At 46.1% G+C, this 22,515-nt stretch overlaps 1 protein-coding gene across 1 annotated transcript; it reads right to left on the bottom strand.

Annotated features, from left to right (window-relative positions):
- Positions 1 to 2,259: 2,259 nt before the first annotated feature.
- kcng4a (potassium voltage-gated channel, subfamily G, member 4a) lies at positions 2,260 to 22,479 on the bottom strand. The gene is made up of 3 exons (XM_061676323.1): positions 22,139 to 22,479; positions 19,918 to 20,559; positions 2,260 to 4,215 (listed from the first exon to the last, which is right to left on the bottom strand). Exons 1-3 carry the CDS (start codon positions 22,244 to 22,246, stop codon positions 3,304 to 3,306), a joined length of 1,662 nt encoding a protein of 553 aa, XP_061532307.1. The 5' UTR covers positions 22,247 to 22,479; the 3' UTR covers positions 2,260 to 3,303.
- Positions 22,480 to 22,515: the final 36 nt, after the last annotated feature.

The raw sequence follows: 22,515 nt of genomic DNA, 5'->3' as shown, positions 1-22,515 counted from the left end.
CTGCACTTACTGACGTTTAACAGACTGTCTAATATATTTAATGAAAGTGTGTGACATTTAGTCTTTCTTATCGACCAGAAAAAGTGCACAGTGGAATCTGGTATGTACGGTGCCACAACCAGCACGTGGTAGTGTTGAGCTGAGCTTCATAGAGGTCCAGACATCACGTGACTGTCAGTCACGTGACGTAGTCAGTGCCTCACCAATCATGAACCTCACCGCACATCACTGAAAGGTACATACCATTTTGGAGCAACATATGCTGCCATCCAAGCAACATCTTTTTCAGGGACGTCCCTGCTTATTTCAGCAAGACAATGCTGTCACATTTTGCACATATTACAACAGCGTGGCTTCATAGGAAAAGAGTACTAGACTGGCCTGCTGGTAGTCCAGACCTGTTTCCCATTGATAATGTGTGGCGTGCGCAAAATACGACAACGGAAACCCCAGACTGAAGTGACTGAACTGAAGTTGTACGTCAAGCAAGAATTGGAAAAACATCCACCTACAAAGCTTCAACAATTAGTGCCCTCAGTTTCCAGATGCTTATTGAGAGTTGTTATAAGTAAAGGTGATGTAACATTTGAATATAGGTTGAAAAGAATTTGCAAATCATTGTATTCTGTTTTTATTGTTTTACATGATTACCAATGTCATTAGAATTGGGGTATATATATATATCATATACTGCGACACACACATCCCCCATGGGTGTGACACACATGACAACTGCTATGACTACAACTACTCCTACTAATATATTGGTTTCATATCGAGCTTTTCCCAAAGAAACTATTTATAACTAAAATAGTAACATTTCTCGTTATAATGCCTCATGAATAAAAATGATAACATTATTTCATTTTTAGAGGCAAACATTTTTTCCTTCACTATCTGCTCTGTGTCAGGGTCTGTTTTGAGAACATAGCACATTCATGCTGAAAACGTTAGGACACCCCTTGAATAGTCCTGTGAAGTCGAAAGACACTTGACAGAATACGAAGGAACTTCCAAAGCAAATTTTGTGACTGCATCCAGTATACCTATACCATTTTTGTGTCCGCTAGGGCACCTGACTGGTAATCATGACCCAAAGGGCACCCATGTAACATCTAGAAGAGGTTTGATGAATCGGTATTGCTGCGGGGCCCAGGTTGGATTGTTTGTTGGTTTGGGCAGTTGCTGGGGAGGATCCCTGACATTCAGGTGCATGGTCGATGTCAAGCATGCTGTATGACCTGCCCTGATCTCAGCGCTTTTCACTGAGCCCTTCTTAGACAACCTGTGTGTCTTCAGGTATTTTTTAATCCAGATTGATAACAGTTTTACATCCTGCTTAATCTCTCACGCCTACTCGTATAAAACGGGATGACCTAATTCAAATAGATATACTCCTAACCATATGTTGCTACAGGGTCCATCCATCCATCCATTTTCTTCCGCTTATCCGAGGTCGGGTCGCGGGGGCAGTAGCTTCAGCAGGAAAGCCCAGACTTCCCTCTCCACAGCCACTTCCTCTAGCTCTTCCGAGGGGATCCCGAGGCGTTCCCAGGCAAGACGAGAGACGTAGTCTCTCCAGCGTATCCTGGGACGTGCCCGGAACACCTCACCAAGGAGGCGTCCTGGAGGCATCCTAAACAGATGCCCGAGCCACCTCATCTGGCTCCTCTCAATGCGGAGGTGCAGCGGCTCTACTCTGAGCCCCTCCCGGATGACCGACGTTCTCACCCCACAGGGTCCATTTAACCATAAATCCCACTGAAATGAAATGGGACACCATATGGGCATAAGAAACCAATCACTGGGATTCTTTGGAGAGAAAACGATATCTCGTACATCACATTTAAAACCGCGGGTTAGAGTTCGGCTATGGGTCCCATAATCCTAATTTTAATCTAGATTATGTTCACATCTGGCATGTCCTTGTGTGCTTCCATTGGGGGCCTTACTACTCTTCTTCAAATAATGTAGATGGTTTTATCCCGAACTTGGAGATGTTACCTATACTCAGACGATATCATAGCGATCTGCAGCCAAGAGATTCACAGAGACACGCCACTCATCCATCTTTGGTGTAATTGTGCATGTGACTACAAACAGATGAGGATTATTGTTTGTGGAATACTTATCTGTGAGCCTGGTGGATAAAATATGTCTCTCTCTTCTTCTCAAAAATGTTCAGCAGGGTGAATCTGCAAATCACTGACTCATACACTGAAGACACGGACAAATGCAGAAATTGGATTTGCCACTGATCATTGTAAGAGCTTTTATTTGGAGCATTGCAAAGTACATTTCATGGTTGTTAGCGCTCATTCTCTACCAGTCACACAAAAACATGCCTTCATTTATTCCTTCCTGTCTAGCTGTTTAAAAAATATGTATCTTGTTTGATTTATTTTAAATGTGTGTCTCATCGCTCAAAGTGGCTATTCTCTTACAGTTCCATACTAATAATCGAAACGTCCCCAACATATTTCGTAAAACACACAAGAAATGGTTGTACCATGCAGTAAGCAAATCGAATTAGCTGGCATCAGCCATCTCAGAAATGAACCAAGAGGAGCACATTACTCAGACTGCACTTACGCAGTCATTTGCTCATGTCTCTGACGACGTTGATTTGAAATTCGGCTTCATTTTTCAAACATATTTTCCCAAAGTGGACCGATTTGGGGGTGTTTGACAAAGGATATTGCACGTACGCCCAAAACTGTGCCACTCTATCGTATGGATCGACAGTGTTAGAAAGTTATTCATTGAACAAAGTTAATTTTTGTTTGCAGTGATGGAAAGCAGATTTCTTTGTGTGGATTAGATGCACATGTATGCCTAATGAAGTGTACAGTGAGTATGTGAGTCATTTGATAAATTGACACTGTAGACAGAGTTTAAGTAAGTAAGTTTAAGTTTTGAGTAAGTACTACACTTAAAGTTGCAGGGTATTTTCACAGTGGAAGAAAAAAAAGCAACTTTGGATTGATATTGCATGTTTATGGAAGCAAAGTGTCACTAATATTGCAGCAAAGGCTTTCAATAAACAACCTGTACCATAGGGTTTAAAGGGTTTTAAGGAGTCTTTCAGTCAGTGTCAGTGCAGAGTGCACACACATGCTCAGATACACTCTCAGGTCCCACCCACATCAGCAACCTGAACATCGAAACAAATGCAGAAGATGTAACGTCCTTATTTTTAATGGATTTAAGATACACATGGAAAGGGAGACCTTTGGGAAGATAGTCCATTTATTTTATGTAACACGGAGATTAGAAGTTTTGGTTTGATAGCACGTCATTCTTTCAGAAAGCTGCTGCCGGGAGACTGTGATTATTTGCTGCAGCATCATCTCCTTTCCCTAACAGAGCAAGATATTCTAGTGACTGCATACTACCCTTATCCAGATGGAAAGCTTGTGCAATAGCAGTTGAGTCCCCCAGTTTCACATCACCACCTTGTCCTCCATCCACTCCTGCGTCCTGCAGCTCCCCAGTGCCGTTGGCGGAGGCGGCGGCAGCTGCAGCGGCAGCGGCAGCGCACTCCTCTTTGAACAAACGGTCATGCTCCATCTTGAGTTCTTGGTACGAGCGGGAGAACATGTGGAAGATGGAGGTCGCGGGGAAGGCCATGATGAGGATCCCACTCAGGATGCTGCTCAGCGCTACAACCTGCCCAGGGATGGATCTAGGCACCATGTCGCCATAGCCCACTGTTGTCATGGAAATAATAGCCCACCAGTAGGAGGCGGGGATGCTGCTGAAATCGTGAGGGCCCGTGAGCTCGCTTTCAGCTAGGTGGACCAGCGGCGAGAAGAGGGTGACAGCCACGCACAGGAAAAGCAAGAGCAGGCCAAACTCACGCGTGCTGCGCCTCACCGTCAGTCCGAGCGTCTGCAGGCCTAGAGAGTGGCGAGCCAGTCGCATCACGTAAAGAATCCTCAACGCCCGAAGGATCCTCAGCACCAGACCCAGCTTGTCCAAGTAGCCTTTACCTCCTCCTGGCCGATCGCTGTCCATGTTTGGGTCCTCGTCTTTTACCACCAAGGACACATAGTAAGGCAAGATGGCCATGGCGTCGATGATGTTGAGCGGCCCACGGAGGAAGTCCAACTTGCTGCGCGCCTGAATGAAGCGCACGATGAACTCCAGCGAGAACCAGGCCACACACACTGTCTCGATGATGAACATGTTGTAGCACTTGGAGGAGCACTCGCCCTGAAGAGGACAGAAGGTTTGACAGGGGGCATGAGAGGGAAAGAGTGAGATGAAGGGGACAAGACATCAACTCTCAGATCAAACAGTCGGTCTTTGTTTCCCTTAATAAATCACAAGGTACAATCACAAAGTCCTGCAGCTGCACTGAATCGATGGATAGAAATGTGGCACAATACATCACTAATTTTATGACAGTAGCTCTCGAGAGATTGGGTGAGAGAACTGGCAGAAACAAAGACTTGGAACTCTCAATGATGAGATGAGCTTTGTAGTAATACAGTGTTACAGTACAAGAACCCCGTGTGGTACACTGCGAAGGCCTGATCTCATTTGATCTCGGAAGCTAAGCAGGGGGGGCCCTGGTTAGTACTCGGACGGGAGACCACCTAGGAATACCAGGTCCTGGGGTTGCGCAGTAGGCCAATCACCTGCTCCTGTAAAAACCTACAAATTACAGAAACCGCAATTGTGGCCTATGTGTGCCTCCCAGCTATCTTCGGGCGAAGTAGCGGGTTACACTCTGAACTGGTCGTCAGCCAAGCGCAGGGCACATGTGAAAAAACAACCATTCGCACTCACATTCACACCTACGGGCAATTTAGAGTCGTGCATGTTTCTGGGATGTGGGAAGAAACCGGAGTACCTGGAGAAAACCCACGCAGGCACGGTTGTGAATTAGAATTATATTCGCATGATTAAAATGTGTTTCGATCAAGCCTCCCAGCTCGTATACATTAGATATAAATAGAGTGCAAAACATTCTATTGTCACAGTGACTGCCTTGTAATTGAATAATTGAAGTTCAAGTCTCCATCACGCACTAAAATGTCTTCATTTTGAGGAAGTACTGCTATGGAAATTGAATGAAAAATACTTATTAATAACCAATATCTTGATTCATCTATATATGCCAGCGATGTATAGCCAAAGGCAGAACAATGAATTGCTCATCCATTGGATGGCAGAAGGTACATAAACCTGCATATCCACCTGTTGCCATTCATAGGAGCAGCTCAAGTCATTGCGTCCTTCAGCTTTGCGTTCCGTTAAACAGGCACTGGTTTCACACTGAGTCACACAATTTGTGAGGACATCGAGACACGATCATCATTATTTTCTACCTTTATTTGGCGGCTTGCCTAGAGGTTTTTCTTATGTAAAACAGGTGCCATGGGTCAATAAAGGTTGGGAAACACCGGTATGGCCAGTAAATATATACATACGGGTTCTCCACTATATATAAGGATATTTACACAAAATACAAGGATTATGTCTAAAAGCCATGTAGCAGTGGTTTTACCAGCAGCCACAAGAGAACGTTTGGATACGGTGCGGCTGATACGGTAATTCTGATGCCAACATTGATGTGCACGTCGCGAAAACCGATGACTGAAATTCTGTCCGATACAATGTATTGCCGCTCGGCACCCTCCCTGTGTGGAGTTTGCATCTTCTCTCCGGGCTTCCATGGGTTTTCACCGGGTGTTCCAGTGTCCTGCCACACCAAAAACACGCATGTTAGGTGTGAGTGTGAATGTTGTTGCAATACCATGCGATTGAGTGTCCGGGGTGAACCCTCCCAGCTTTAACTCCTATAGCTTTAACTCAACCCAAATGACAAAGAATACAACAAATGGATGGAGGTGTGGATGTATTTCTACTATAATCTTGGAATGATAGGAGAAACTGCCTCACTATCGGTATTCATTGAGCAGCTGACTCATCAGCAGAGTCCCACAGCAATTGATTAGTGTGAAACAGATACAGAATCGAGATTGTTTTGTTTCCCCCCCCCCCACAGCGTGCATGTTTTCAATTTTCCATCTTGTCACCTTCACTACTGAATTACATGCTTAAAATGACAAAAGGAAAGACACGATTCGGCCTTCATCGGCTTCTTCGAACAGCTTCTCTCTGTTCCATTTGTGCTTTGGTCTCTCTGCTCGCCGCGTGACTCATGTTTTTCTATTCTCTTCCATTACTCTTTTTCTCACCCTGCAACCCTCTTCCTCTCACGTTCTCCTCTTCCTCATTATTCATTCCGGTTCCTCCTTCATCACCTTCTCGGACTCCCACCCTCTCATCCTTCATTTGCCAGTCGTCCCCCACGCGCCCCACCCTTTCTCCTTTAAAGTCGTCATTTGTTTCAGTTCCCCCAAGTGAACGACAACTCACTTGGTTGTTTCTCTATGCACGAGACACGTGCCCTGTTCCTCTCGGTCTCATGTATCACTCCTTTCCTCACTGCATCCTTCATGCCAATGTGACTTAAGTCTTTTACGTCCACTGTGTGTGGTGCACCCGCATCCCTATGTGCACACTGCAGTTATTGAGTTGCAAATAAGAGTTTTGACATTTTCTGCAGCACAACAAACTATTGTTATTAGCTCCTCAGGCACTGTCATCCTTCCATTCAGTTCTTGGGTAGGTAGCATTAAGAGTTTTTATGTGAATGTTCTGTTCCGGCTGGAAATAGCTCCGTCAGCATCCTGCACGGCCCAACCTTTTTCCACTCTCCTGCCTCCATATGGCCTTAAATAAGGATGTTCCACACTGATTTAGAAACCTAAAAAAACGTGACTATTTTGCCTACTTTTTACACAGCTAAAAACCTATCAAATCAAATGGTTGCTTGCCTTAATTGAGCAGGAAAGGCAGTAGAAAATGGATGGATGGGACATTGCACTCTTGAGCTGCACAAATGTGAAAACCTCAAAAAATGCCAACTTTGTGAGTTCCTCTGATTTTAACTCCTTACATTACCACATCAATTTTGACAATTTTCTGCCTCCGACTTAGTGACAACAATCTGAGGAAGGGCTATTTCTGTTCCAGCAAGACCAAGCCTGGTCCATTAGTCATGGTCATGGTTGGATGAGTCTGGTGTGGACAAACAGGAGAAGCTAAGCCCATCAAACAGCGTTGGAATGAAATAGAACAGAGATTGGGAGCTGCTTTTCAATAAGGAGCCAATATTTTGAAAAAAATGCTCTGCCCTAATCTTACAGGGTGGGTATTGGCAACGCCCTGCGATTGGCTGGCAACCAGTTCGGGGCATAGCCCGCCTCCTGCCCGATGACAGCTGGGAGAGGCTCCGGCGCGCCCGCGACCCGCGTGAGGAGAAGCGCGACAGGAAATGGATGGATGGATATTGGCAACGCTATCATGAGCACTTTTGACGTCCATATAGTGATTAAATAAATAAATAAACAGCCCAGCAAATGAAAATTGGATTCCGAATGTCATCATCTTAACATATCATGATATTTTGAGAGGCTTCCAGCAGACATGTATCCATATGCAGTATATAAGGAGGGACAAATATAATTCTAAGTTTTTGGTTTTTTTTTAAATATAAGAATATCCATCCATCCATTTTCTGTACCGCTTCTCCTCACTAGGGTCTCGGGCGTGCCGGAGCCTATGCCAGCTATCTTCGGGCGAGAGGCGGGGTACACCCTGAACCGGTCGCCAGCCAATCGCAGGGCACATGGAATCAAACAATCATTCGCACTCACATTCACACCTGCGGGCCATTTAGAGTCCTCAATCAACCTACCGGGCATGTTTTTGGGATGCGGGAGGAAACCGGAGCGCCCGGAGAAAACCCACGCAGGCACGGGGAGAGCACGCAAACTCCACACTGGCGGGGCCGGGATTTGAACCCCGGTCCTCGGAACTGTGAGGCACATGCGCTAACCAGTCGTCCACCGCGTCGCTATCTAAGAATAGCGTGTGGGAAATGTAACTAAATATCAGCTTCTACCCCTGTCCTCCTCCTCAATCATGCCAGCATTCCTCACACTGACTGTGTGTGACACTGTGGGAATACAGGGCTGCCATTGCTGCATCAATCTTTCAGGTACTCTGTGCCCTACGCTCACATGTTTCGTCTCCTATGTGCACTTTCTACCTCTCATTTATTTCCCTCCTCCCTCCTTTGCTCTTTCCGTCTTGTGTGCTGACATTAGTCTCATTAGGGCTTTGCAAAACTGTTCTCACCCCTTGGTATGAAAGGCTATTTGTTACAGCCACAGGATTTCTACTTCTGTCACTTCAAACAGCCGCAACGCCTCGCTGACCTTATCTCCTCCTCTGTGTGATTCTCACTGGAACTTTGTGACAGCTCATTTCAGCACAAACGTAGCAGATGACCGAAACAGGGGGTTTAAAAATGTCATTCAGATTTTAAAAAATGTCATTGACAAATAAAGGCAAAGAGCACAGTGGTGATGAAAGTCAATATGTTGAAGATGTTTGGGGGAAGAGACACATGAAGTATGATGCAAGTGAAGCCACTGCTTCTTTATTGCATATTTCTTCTTTCGGTGCCATTGGTCGCGTAGTCCTTCACATAGCCCATCCATCCAATTTCACTGGGGTCGCGGGTAAGCTGGAACCGATAACAGCCGGCATTTGGCGAGACGACTCAACTGGTTCCCGACCAATCACAAGGCACATGTAGACAAATGACCACTCACACTCACATTATTCTGCAACGAACCTAACGTGCATGTTTTGGGATTAGGCCTACAGGAGGAAGCTGGAGTCACTGGGCACAAAACCCACACAGGCACAAGGAGAGCACACAAACTCCACATGGGAAGACCGGAGCTGAGTTTCAAACCCTGAACCTTAGAACTGTGAGGCAGATGTGCTAACCACAGTGGATTTTTATGCAGCATACAAATGTGCCCCGTGATTGGCTGGCCATCAGGCTAGAGCCCGCCTCTTGTTCGGTCAGTTGCAGTGGGCCTTCCTGCTGTGACCCACAAAAGGATAAGCAGTACAGAAAACGGATGGCTTGACGTGTATTTCCTCCTTTCTCTAAGGGGGTTTGATGCAATATCTATTTCATACAACACATGCAGTCCGTGTCTCTGTAAATGTTCTGACTGTATGTTTTTCCAGGAACCACGAGAACAAACTGGATACTCTGACACAGACTCGTTGCGCAACAGGAACACGTAAGCAGCCACAGTGGATTTGTCTCCTAATTATCAATATTTAGTTGAAACGATCTGAGCAGCTGTCACCCAAACGCAAGACGTCGTTTGACGTCAGAGAGCTCAAGCAAGTTAAAGTTGCGCTGGAATTTGGACAAACGCCCCCTTTAAAGCTGCAATGCGCAGCTTCTGTCGCCCCCTAGGCTGAAATTCCGCATTACAACAACAGAGGCGTCGCTTTGATGTGACGATATGCTATGCCCGACCGGGGCATTCCAGAATGTTTTTATTCTGTTTTGAAGGACAGCCGGGAGGGAAAAAACAAAGCATTTTGCAGAAGGTTATTACTGTACGATCGATTTCTACTACAGAAACACAAAATATAACACGAAAACACGAAATACAAAAGATCAAATACTGTAAAATACAGCAGGATGTTCGAGAAGCTGATAGGCTTAATCAGTATCGTGTCATCTCCTCTCGTCGTGGTTTGGGTGAAAAGGACAGGAGGGGAAAAAAAAACCCCGTTATGCACTGCAGCTTTAATGAGAAGAGGCTGTTCTTTTGCACTCAGCAAAATAGCAGCAAAATCTAACTTTTTAGTCTGTTAAGAGCAAAGAGCAGTAACATATCGTACACTGAAGTTAAGGTGGGGAAACAATCCCTTAAGACCGTTTTTCGACTGATACGGGCACAATCCTCATTGACTGGTTTGGTGTAGACCAGCAGATTTAAGTGCCATTTTGACAAATGCGTAGACTCCGGTGTGACGAATGAGAATAAACCTAAAAAGTCACAGATGATTACAATGGAAACAGTGTACTTCGGCAGCTGTCCCTGTTTTCTGTAATTGGGTGAAACATCTGCCAGTTGGGAAAACGGGATTATTTCCAGTGCTACACTTCGATGTGGGTGTGAGTGCTCACGGTTGCACAGATGGTCAGGGAAATATTGTACGAGTGATTGAATATAGTATGTTGCTCTGTCATAAACATCTGTCTTTCCGCGACACTGTGGTCCAATAGAAATCAGTCAGGATACTGGAAGAGATCTAATTTGCGCTGGTTTTTGAGTCAAACACACACACGGGCGGGCGCACGCACTCAAGCACGCTATGGCAGTTACTGGCCGTCGTGTTCTATTCGGCTTTGACTTTGACATTGTTGTCCACTGCCACCTTCTCCTCGGATTGAGGACCATCACTTGACAGTGGGAGTCTTTGGAAGTGAACAAACTTCCATTGTTTCGCATGATTGGATCAGTTCAAGTTCTACATTGTGCGCTGTCTTGGATGACTCTTGCTATATATGTGAGCGCCATATTATTCATGAAAGATGCAGCTGTGTGATGAAAAACAATTATTAATTATTAATAATGATCATAAAACCGGTAACTAAAAAGGTACTCGGAGATAAACGGGCCTCTACTAAGGCTGAGCAACTCTCCTTTGGGACATGCAGCGAACACATCTGCATTCCACTCAGAGGTTGAGGGTTCGAATCTTGGGTCCGACCTTTCTGCGTGGAGTTTGCATCGGCTCCCCATGCTTGCACGGGTTTTGTCCAGGCACTCGTTTCCTCCGACATGATTAGGTGAAGACTCTAAATTAGTATGAACATGAAGGGGGCGGTCCAGTGGACATCTGCCTCACAGTTCTGAGGGTGGCAGTTTGAACCCGGGCTCTGGCCTGTGGAGTTTGCATGTTCTCCGTGTACTTGTGCGCTTTACTCCGCGTTCCCCTCACATTCCCTAAAAAAAGAATTCGTGTTAAGTCCGTTGAAGACTCTAACTGTCCTTAAGTGACATACTATAGACATATGGTTCTTCCCAAACACTGCTCAACAGCTACGACTCTCTATTATCTTTTTATTTCAGGTGCTATATTGCAATTCATCACAGATACAAGATGATGAATCATGATCCTGTTATACCACTGCGTTCAAAGGTTGGGGGCACGGGAACGAAATATTTACACCATCAATCAGCTTTACCTCGCGCTGGACCTTGACCATACTTCACCGAACCTGATGCTGTAGCCTGCTGCTATACGCACCTTGCACTTTCGTTCTAAGCCGGTAAAAAGGCAAGAGAAAAACAACAGCGATGGCGTAGAGAAAGAAGAAGAAGAAGAAGCACTGTGTCCATGCGTCATGGGTTATTAAAGGGCTTGTATTATGTGACATGTGCATCCGTCACCTGCAGGCCGTCCTCCTGTAACTTGATAGCTGCAACAACATTCAAACTCCATACAGGAAGTCCGGAGCCTGGATTTAAACCCCCCAAACTCAGAACTGTGAAGTGGGTGCGCTAACTCGGCCACCGGGGCGCCCCTTTGTGAGTGCACACAATGAAAACAAGTCCAAACAAGGTTGTCAAGAGAATGATTTGCACATGCACACATAACTGCTTTTGTACTTAAAACACTATGCAAGCCAACTGTGACAAGGATCTTAATTTCACAAATTGGAAAATTGAACGTATTTGCTGGTGCTTTCAGTGCCAACAGCATTTTTCAGATATTCGATTTTGAGAGACTAGAGCGCACTGAAGATGCATACGCAGAAATCCGATTTGGATCGGATGTCAAACCACCGCCGAGGATCCGTCTTGCTAAAATCAGATTTCTGAACAATATGGACAAAAATGGGATTTGAACAAGGCCTTGGAAACAGACGACACTCACATTCACACTTTTGAAAATATTTTTTTTTTTTTTGTACTCTTAAATGAACCATGCATGTTTTTGAAACACATGAGTACAAGTAGCAAACAAAAGGAACGTTTTGTCTTTTGAAATGTGATGGCTGCTGTCAGGGTCATATCAAGTTCACAATGTACAGAATTTAAACAAACCCCCAAAACAGTGTTAAGTGTTAGAGAGTAATAATCACTAAGATTAGCTGCCTCCATATATAACATTCAGATCTAAGAATCTCCACTGCATTGTGTTGTACATCTGCGCTTGGTTAACTGTGCAATCCTATTCTGGCACAGATAAGATAAACACCTCATACTTTGCTGTTCTCTCTCATAATCCCACTTGGCAGCCATGCGGCAACGGATGGAAAGAATACAGCTCATAACCAGTTAGGCTATAATAGGCATGAAATCCGCTCCACACTGATACTGTCAAACAGAATTAGATACGTCCTCAAACACACAGGGAGTGCCTGAGTTTCCATCGTATATCTTTATGTAACGTTTGATCTTTGATACAGTCTGGATGTTAGTATTCCATCCATCCATTCATTTTCCTTACTGCTTCTCCTCACTCGGGGCGCGGGCGTGCTGGAGCCTATCCTAGCTATCTCTGGGCGAGAGGCGGGGTACACCCCGGCCAATCGCAGGGCACATGTGAACAAACAACCATTGGCGCTCACATTCACACCAATGTAGAGTTTTCAATTAACCTAGCACGCATGTTTTCGGGATGCGGGAGGAAACTTGGAGCGCCCGGAGAAAACCCACGCAGGCACGGGGAGAACACGCAAACTCCACACAGGCGAGGCCGGGGATTGAACCCCGGTCCTCAGAACTGTGAGGCGGATGTGCTAACCAGTCGTCCACCGCGCCCGCCGCTATCTAAGAATAGCGCGGGGTAAATCGAACTAAATATCAGCTTCTACCGTGCCGCCAATATTAGTACTTATCCACACAAATATTTTCAGATACTAAATAAGGATGCGGATGCAAAAAGTGACACAAAGCGCACACGGACACACACATGACTTTGATTTGATAACAATATAATGTGCGGCGACAGACAGGTCAGGTTACTCTGACTGTAAATTACTGGGACTGCTAATGCCTCGGTGACAGCACATACATTTCTTATCTTCTTTTCAAGCTGCCAAAAAATCTGCCTCACGTCAGATTTCATTTCCTTGACTCGCAGTCTGCCGGCACGGCGGACGACCGGTTAGAGCGTCAGCCTCGCAGTTCCGAGGGCCGGGGTTCAATCCCCGGTCCCGCCCGTGCGGAGTTTGCACGTTCTCCCCGTGCCTGCGTGGCTTTTCTCCGGGCACTCGGCTTTCCTCCCACATCCCAAAAACACGCGTGAATTGGAGACTCTAAATTGCCCGTAGGTGTGAATGTGAGTGCCAATGGTTGTTTGTTTGTTTGTGCCCTGCGATGGGCTGGCGACCGGTTCAGGGCGTGCCCCGCCTCCTGCCCGATGACAGCGGGGATAGGCTCCGGCGCGCCCGCGACCCGCGTGAGGAGAAGCGCGACAGAAAATGGATGGATGGATTTGCGGTCTTGCCTGAACGATCAAAGTGGAACTCCTCCCATATCAGTCGAACGAAGAAATGATGAGGGGGAAATAAACGTGGCAGATTCTTTCTTTTGTGCACTCAGGATGGTTTTTGGAGGTGATGGAAAATATGTTGAGACTGAAATTCAAATAAATGAGCTTTCTTGTTTGAATGCAGCTCTATGGGCATGATCGTTCCACCTCCGCAACAATGTAGTGTGTGTACAGTGTAAGGCATGTGTGAGGTCTGTCTTGCGCGTGTCCCCTCATACTGCTTTCCTGCCGTCGTCACTGTCAGACAGTCTTTACAATATTAGCAGCTTCCCTGGGCGAAGAGATGAATGAGAAAGGAAAGAAAGGAGGCTTCATGGGTGTTTGTTTTAATGTTAACATCCTCTCTTTTTCCGCGTTCATTCCAATCCGTCACATGAAGAAATCAGTCTCCAAAATCTGAACTGTTCAACCTACCAAGATTGACTCTACCATTGCTCCTATTATTTATGTATTTTCTTATCCAGTCAACTCCCCTCCTGTCTTGGTTTTCTCTGGGTGGGTGATCCTCTCACTTCTTCACTTTCTATTTTTCCTTTTGATTGATGCTGGGCCATAATTACTGAACACAAAATCCCACTTCGCTTGACAGCATTGGGGACATAAATGGCCACTTCAATTCCTCCCCAGGCCAGAATACCACCAAATTATCAAACAAGAGCAAATCTGATTGGGCTGTTTTGAGACTCTGTCACTGGGTGAGAATATTAAAGACATGAATGAGAGCAGAACTCGCCGGGAGACTAACACATGCAATCAGTACTCGGGAGAAGAATGACAGTGCAGCCATCTCTCAGCTGAAACGTGACAGTATGGAATGTTCGCAAACAACAATGGGATGTCGACGTATTGAAGTAGGTTACCGATGTGTGACTTCCGCGGGACAGGTTTTAACGCTCTCACTCTTTCCAATCTACTGTAGACATCGTGTCTGAGATTTAACTGCAAGAGATTACTGGGGTCAGTGCTGGGTGAAAGCCCAGCAGTCGCAGCGGAAATGTATCTCATCAATTTTAGCGTCTCACACACACACACCAGTTAGAGAGGAGCGCTTTGTAAGAAAAGTATAGAGACACAGAGTAAATATTTAAAGCATGGCTTCATTTGATTTTAATTGAATGCTTAGCTTTGATTGAAAAAAAAACCCCAAATAATTCTGATGGGGACAGGAGGTGGCTCGTCATCCGTTGGCAACACATTGTCTCGATGATCTGTGACAATGACTGCAAGAGGAACTGCTGCACTTCATGAAATAAATTGCTATCCAGATATTGGCGACAACCAGACACATTCATCAGGCAAAAAGAAAGGAGCCAGAAATCAGTCAAATCTTCTTCTTCAAATGGCAAATGGCCAATGTACCAAGCGGAAACAGTCATAAAATAGTACGAAAATGGCTCAAGCGCAACACATCGCTGGGTAGCGGTAAGTACATCAGAATCAGAATCAGAATCAGAATCATCTTTATTTGCCAAGTATGTCCAAAACACACAAGGAATTTGTCTCCGGTAGTTGGCGCCGCTCTAGTACGACAACAGACAGTCGATTGGCCGACAGAACATTGACCTTCATCCCAGGTAAACTGTCTAAGTCAAAATGGGTGCTCTAGCAGGAACGCTTATGAACTTTTAAAACTTTCATTTCTGGTAGTGATTCGCCACAGACTGAATTATTATGAGTCTGAGGGTCGTTCCATCCTGATGCTGTTGTAACCTTCAGACTGAGAGCTACTGGTGCAGAAGGAGAAGCTGCTTTTGGCTACAGCCGCCCTTTTGTGTTTTCCTCTGACAAAAATACCCCATTACCCTTCTACATTTTATATAGTCTCTCTTGTTCGCCTGGCAACTTATTGGGCTTGTCCTTCAAATGACAGTTTTAGTCATTTAAACATAATAATTTTGTAATTCCCTCTCGAACTCTTCTACAAGGCGGGCATTCACCGTTCACGATGTTAGTTAGAGACGGACTCGTGGTCATTAACCAAACGTGTTATTTTCCTATGCATGAATAAACATCCTTTTTGAGTTTCCTGGTTGAATATTGTGTCCCTTTTCACTCAATGATTAATTGGCTAAGGAGTTGAATGATTTGCATTGGTTATGTGGGAGTTTCTTTTTTATATCTACAGCTAAATGCATCTACAAAACAACAGCAAAAAGCATCTACCGGTACAGCCACAAGCTGAAAGAAGCGGACCAAAGGATACGTCCTGTCAAAGGTATTTTTTTTAAACATGCAGGAAATTGCAGTTGCCATGTTTGTTATGCCGAAAGGTTCGTATTTGGATACGGTGCCTTGCAAAATCACCCTAAAGTCAATTCTTGGTAGAGTCACCTTTTGCGGCAATCGCGTCTGCAAGTCCTTTTTGCTGCAAGTGACACGCTTGCCTGGCCATCCCTCACGGGAAAACAGTTTGATGGTCACTTACGGGCTGGTAGAGGTTTTGCTGAAGAAAATCGCTGCATTTAGCATCAACCATCTTTCCCTCAACTCGGAGCGGTTTCCCAGTGGCTGCTGTTGAAAAACATCCCCACGGCAAGTTTAACTGTATGCGTGGTATTCTTGGGGTGATGAGATGTATCGGTGTGCACCGGGCAGAGGTTTCCTTGATGGCTAAAAACGTCATCTGACCAAAGAGCCCCTTCCTCCACACATTATGGGAGTCTCCCACATGCCTTTTTGCTCCTTCAGAACGTGCCTTCTTATTTTTAGCTGAAAGTAATGTCTTTCTTCTGGCCACTTTTCCGTGCGCGGCTTATTGCGGTCCAATGGAAAGATACTGCGGCCCCTCCGGAGCTGCGCTGCCTTGGAAGGTTTGTTCCGGTGCCATATTATTTTCAGTCGATTATGATGGATTTGATGGTGCTCCTTTTTTTTTTTTTTTTTTTACCCAACCCTGACTTGCACTTCTCAAAAGCGTTGTCCCTGACTCGTTTGGAGAGTTCCTTGGTCTTCATGGCTGCGTCCAGTTACGCCTGGATCGGACTACAAGACAGATCTGGTCTTTGTCAGACTTGTGCCATAGATTATCGCTGTATTTTGGTCAGACAGTGGCACGACATGTATTCCGATAGCACCGTATGCCGCCTTGTACGATCACTGGGCTTTATCTTGGCAAATTACAGACTGTCAGGAGGCGTGACCGAACGCCACTGTGGCACAGTAAAACTGTTCCTATTTGCTTGACCTACCAGCCGAACAGGACAAAAAAGCGTGACCAGAAAACCTGTCACCTTTCACTGCAATCGGATACAACCGTTACCGTGGCGACAACAAGTTGTCAAACAGTGGGTCGCTGCAGCAATGTTGGGAGAAAGAGAAAAACAAAACATGCTGTGTCACAGGTGCTCGGGAGATGACGTTTTGGGTTATCCATTGAAGGATTGCTTGCATGTACTTCTCCTATGACACGGCTCACGAGCAGGCAACAAGCGAGCGAGCTAGCGCTATCACTAACGCTTGCACGTAAACACACCGCCGTTCTGTTGAATTATGCTCTACAAGCTTCGGTAAACGCTGGTTTGTGCCCGTGAATAGATGTTCACAACGGCGAGCACGGGAGGCGATGCGCCGGTCACAATACTCAACCCTATTGCTCGACGTCTCGGTGCGCCGTAGGAGAGTTGTCGTTGATACGTCACGCTAACACGGAAGATATCCCAAAAAATCATACACGCGAGACTTTTAATGTTGCCGTCGAAGGGCTACTGTAGGGGGTGAATACATTTTCAAGGCACTGTACAAGTTGCGGAAATAGGGTGTTTTTAGCCAACGACTTACCTTACATCCAGGGACGTTTCAACACTTGAATGCTATAAATAGTGATCTTGAAGTTGTAGACCTCCAAAACATTGTCATCAGGCTATTTTGCTCTCATCTTGTCTTCTACTTTGACTTGATGATCACTTTCCGTGCAGTGTTTTGACTTTCTGACAGGTAGTAGTGTTTCATACATCTCTTTTCATTTACGGAACACAGAATGTTGGCAACCGGGCAAAATGGAAATCATGCATTACAAAGGCTCTAAAGATGATGCATTAGGAGCGCTCGTGAGAAAAAGGCAGACAGGGGGTGTGCCAAAGGTAGAGGGCTGCTACCAAAACTCAAAAACAAAAACACAACTTTACAAAGCGATTGAAGTGATGAGCCAATCATAGCCGCATGGCAAGACAGGAACAGAATGAGGGGTAAAAAGTTCCCTTCTATGACGCAGTCTTTTAAAGCTCCATACTTATCCATATAGTTCTCTGTTTCATTCTCTTAGGCCTATCTCATTTTCCCGCTCGTCTTCCTCCATCTCGGACTTATTTTATCCCTCCACGTGCAGCCCTTCACGCAAACAGACTCAGGCAGGTGAACGATGAGCGTATGAGGGAATTTCGGCACAGAGATGGACCGTTCGAAGTCAAGATGACACGACTCCCGCTGCTGCCGCCGGGCTTTCGTCGGACAGGCTGGATAATAGAGGATTGGGCGAATGTCGGAAAAACACCAAAGCAGATAAATGGGTGTCGTCGAGGTACAAAGATAAAGCAAATGAAATTAGTCCTTGAAAACTCCATTCATGGATCTGTCGAATGTTTCAACCAATTGGCAATTCACGATCGACAAGATCCTTTCAAGGCAACTGTACGAAGATACAGTGGCATCTATCCATCATCTCCTAACACACTGGGTATCTTGCCAGGAATCAATACAGTGCTGTGTATAAAGGGGTTGGCTTTGGGTACGTGCTCTGTTCTCAGTGGAGCGCAGTGGTCCCGGAGGACAGCCTGATTGCTCTCAGGGTGTCCGACTCACGTTTATCTGAGACAACACAGCAAACAGAAAATACCAGTTCCTCTCAACGGAATGTAATCTTGATCACGGAAGTGCAAAGGCAATATTTTCCAGCAATTGTTTCCTGCTTGCCTCTTGATCTGCTTTTCAACCTCCTTCACAAAAATAATCTACCACGATTTTATCCTCCTTGCAAATGAATGCAGATTCATTCCATCGTGCTGACGGCATCATTCAAAGATTCCCGGGATCCCCGCAATCAAGCTTACGGATCTGGTCCAACCTTTCGCCTGAGCTTCTTCATCTGTTTTCCTGACCAGCCTCTCAGCTCCTCCTGGTAGCGCACACACACCAAAAACTTCTTGCAAGCCTTTTGGATAATAAGGTCCGCCGCAGCCTCTCTAAATTCTTCTGCATCACACCCTGCTGCTGTCAGCCCTTCGGGGTTATGCGCCTGCTCATACCAAAATCAAAAACCGGTGTCCTGCTTATAGACACATTAAGACCGTCATATGACTTAGAATTTCTACGGAGACATTATTGAGTCTGTTTGCGATCAACGTGTGGATAAATCATCGCATCGGTGGTATTGGTTTTATAGGGGCAAACGGATGATGCTAGAATAGTCGCAAAAGTAGGAAAAAAGGAGCAACATCGAGATGAACTCTACTTCTCAGAGGTCTTTTTATTACTTACGGAATATATTCTGATTTTATGATTTTCTTGAAAATGCGTTGAGATATGGTAGGCTATGTCATTCCATCCATCCATCCCTCCATTTTCTGAGCCGCTTCTCCTCACGCGGGTCGCGGGGGCGTGCTGGAGCCTATCGCGGCTATCTTCGGGCGAGGACAATTTAAAGTCGTCCATTAACCTAAGGAGGATGTTTTCGGAACGTGGAAGGAAGCCGGAGTACTTGGAGAAAACCCGCACAAGCACGGGGAGAACGTGCAAAACTCCACACTGGAAGAATTTCAACTCCCAATCTCAGAAGTGTGAGGCGGATGTGCGAATCACTTCCCCACCGTGCTACTCCACATAATTCACATTTTGTGCTTATATAGATATGTGACATCTGCTCCGTAATAGCATTGATGAACATTTAGGATCTATAAAGTTCATTGCCAGCTTAAGTCAATGCCTGTTTACTGTTTTGAATTTGTATTTCAAAGTGTGTCAACCCTTTAAAAGTGTGTAGCCCTGTTGTTTTAGTAAATGTCAAATATGATCAAAAGGAAAAATGGACACTATTTGTGTGCGCGTGAGTGTTTACGACTTGCTCTTTGTGTGACTCGGTGGGTCTGCTAATGAGCACGTTTGCAGCGTGCTTCTCCCTTTTGTGAGCCGAGTGACAAAGCGAAGCCGTTTCATTCTTTCTCCAGTGTTTACAGGGCAGATACTGGACAGGCCTCGGCGAGCGCGAGGCTTCGTTGTCCACGCCGTTATGGGTAGACACGTCACGGGATACATACGTGGCCAGTACTCACACGCAAGCGAACACCCACGTCCGCGCGCACACACACACACACACACACGCTGCTTTTGTTCGCAGTTGAGTCTTTGACTGAGTGAAATTTGAAGTATTTATGGCCATTAGAGCATTGCAAAAATAAATCGACGGTTTTACACAGGACTGGATATTTAGCGCATGCTAATGGTGTGTGACACACTCACCCTGTCCTCTTCTTCTCTGAGGTCAGGCATGGTGCTGATGCACAAGCTCACCACAGTCACTGCTACCATGACGACTGACAGGCAGGCGAAGATCTTGCCCGGTAAGCCGGACTGCGGATTCTCCACCGTATCTCTGAGCCAGTTCATAACTTTTCGATACGTGGTCTCCTCCACGGGAACGCGCTGCATGGCGTTCCTCTGCCTGCGTTCCTCCTCCTGCCGTTCCCGCTCGTGCGCCTCCTCGATTCGTGTGTACATCTTCCTCTTGCAGCAGCGCTCCATGTACGTCATCTCCACACCCCAGTAGGCGAGCTCGTCGCGCAGGGAGAGGACGCACATCTCCCGCAGCAGCCGAAGTTTACCCGCAGCCAGGAAGTTGAGGATGACCCTGAAGGCGGACGGCGAGCGATCAAAGAAGAATTCCTTCCGGGCTTCATCGTAGTCGTCGCAGACGCCGGCGATGTCCTCAGGTGAGCTGCAGCCACGCAGGCGGCCGAGCCGAGTGAGAGGGAACTGCTGCAGTGTGGTCCAAGGGAAGGTGTAGCGGTTCCCCCCGACGTTGATCACCGCCAGCAAGCGGTGGTCTACGGAGACGAGGTCCTCTGGCTGACGTATGAACTGAGCCCTTTGGTAATAGACACCCTGTGGAAAGGTTCATGGCTTGTATAACTCAAATCCATTCGAAGTACCCCGAAACGTTTGCCCTTTTCCATACGGTCGCGGGTCTCACTAACAAAACAAACCGTCACGCTTAATCCTTCTTAAAGACCAATGTGGCAGTTACCCTTCGCGTTGGCCGACTCAATGTGTTCCTGAGAACATTACACAGAATATTTCAGTTACGTGAGCACAACAGTTAACATTTCAAATTTCAAAAAGCAAGGATGTCTTCATCCTTACAGGAGCATTGCTCCAGAAATACATCTGCTGTTCAAAAGTTGTTTTTCACAAAGGTCTACGTGGGATATTTATGAAATGTCCTTCCTGTAAACCGCTGAATTGTTCGCACTTGCGTTCAGTGTAAATCGCCTTTGGAAGGGAACGAGACGGGTGCGTTGTGTGCGCCAGATGCCGAAGGTCACGAGAGGCTTCGATGCCAGGCCGGTCTGTCACGCACCACGGGCGCGACAAACCGTTCGGATGTGCGTCCTAAGACACCTTCGCAAACACTTTTCCCGTATGAACCATGAGTAATACAACTCCGTCGATGTCAAACTCACTGAGGCAATTTTTCAATTTGGTAACCCGCTTCCCCAGCGAGGCACACAAACTCTCAAGACACCTGAAACAAGGAATTACTGCCGATGAACTATAATAACAGCCCATAAGGAGTCCCGCGATATGCCGTGGCACCGGACTGATGACACCGCTTGCCACGCATCAGGTGTCAAACAACCATCGGCACAATTGGAATTTGACAAGGATGCCGGATGCGCCTGCTCTTGGCAGGCGGCAAGCTCTGCATACGTACCAGACAAGGCGGCTCGAAAAAAAAAAATGGTTACGAGCAAGACAACAAACACAATTCTGATAGGAACGCAATTCATTGCACGTTATTTCGTGCCAGTACGTCGTTATCGTGACAAGTTTGAGTCTTCGAAGTTTCGGAGCCCGTGCGCTCGTCTCCTGGTTGGCCAGAAGCAAGTCACTCAGAGATCACACGTGCTGTGGCAGTAATGGTATTCAAAGCGAAATGGGTTTTCCCTCTCCAGCAAATCATCAGGAAATAAGGTATTTCATTCATACTTTTTTTTTTCTTTCAGATGAATGTTTCATTGGAAACAGTATATAAAAGCAATGCGCAATTGTGTCCCACACGTCTTTATTATTCTCTCTTTTTCTCCTAAATAAAGTTTATTATGAGCTTCTCTATCCCGCAGCAGTGCCTGTCATTGGTTTGGGTTGCTGTGTGTGTTTTGACACCTTTTGGCCTTTTTCTCTCAAACCTTTTAATCACACCAACATTGCTCACTTGCAGCAACGCCGTCTCATTTCTTTATGTGGGCAACACGGCAATTTGCACCCTGTTAAATCGGGCACAGGTGTGTCGAATTGCGTTCGATTGTTTTCTTCAGAGCAAACTTAAGAAAGGATTGCTTCCAATGGGAAATGATTTCAAATGATTGGGAAAATCAGACTCACGATTCGCGAATACTGCTCGAGTTTGTTGGCGTGCGTCTTTGTATGACAATCGGGCGCAATCACGGGCAATTTTTCACACCTTGACGGTTTCCGTCTCGGGAATCTCGGTGAAGATGCGGTCGAGGCTGCTGTCGTCACTGACAGACAGGTTGCTGAAGTCGTGGTTAGCGTTGCTGATGATGGGCATGGCAGCATCCAAAACGTACGCAGCTCAGCCGAAGTTAGGAAGGTTAACAGGCTTCTCCGCCAGGTTTATTTTGGGGGGAGTCACGACAGCGCTGCCCGGTCCATCGTCCTGTCCAGGTCAGAGGTCGACAAGTTCAGCAAACTCCTACCTTGAGCTTCCTCGAGGTCTCTTTGACCTCAGAGCTCTGCACAGCATCTCCTTTTCAGCGGCAGACGACGGATGTCCTTCGGCTTCCAACTAATGAGGTAAAACGCCGAAATTGGCAACCT

This window comes from Phycodurus eques, chromosome 5 (genome assembly GCF_024500275.1).
Source record: "Phycodurus eques isolate BA_2022a chromosome 5, UOR_Pequ_1.1, whole genome shotgun sequence".
NCBI classification, from domain to species: Eukaryota; Metazoa; Chordata; class Actinopteri; order Syngnathiformes; family Syngnathidae; genus Phycodurus; species Phycodurus eques.
The sequence above is the reverse complement of the archived record's forward strand: the minus strand, read 5'-3'. Positions and strand labels throughout refer to the sequence as shown.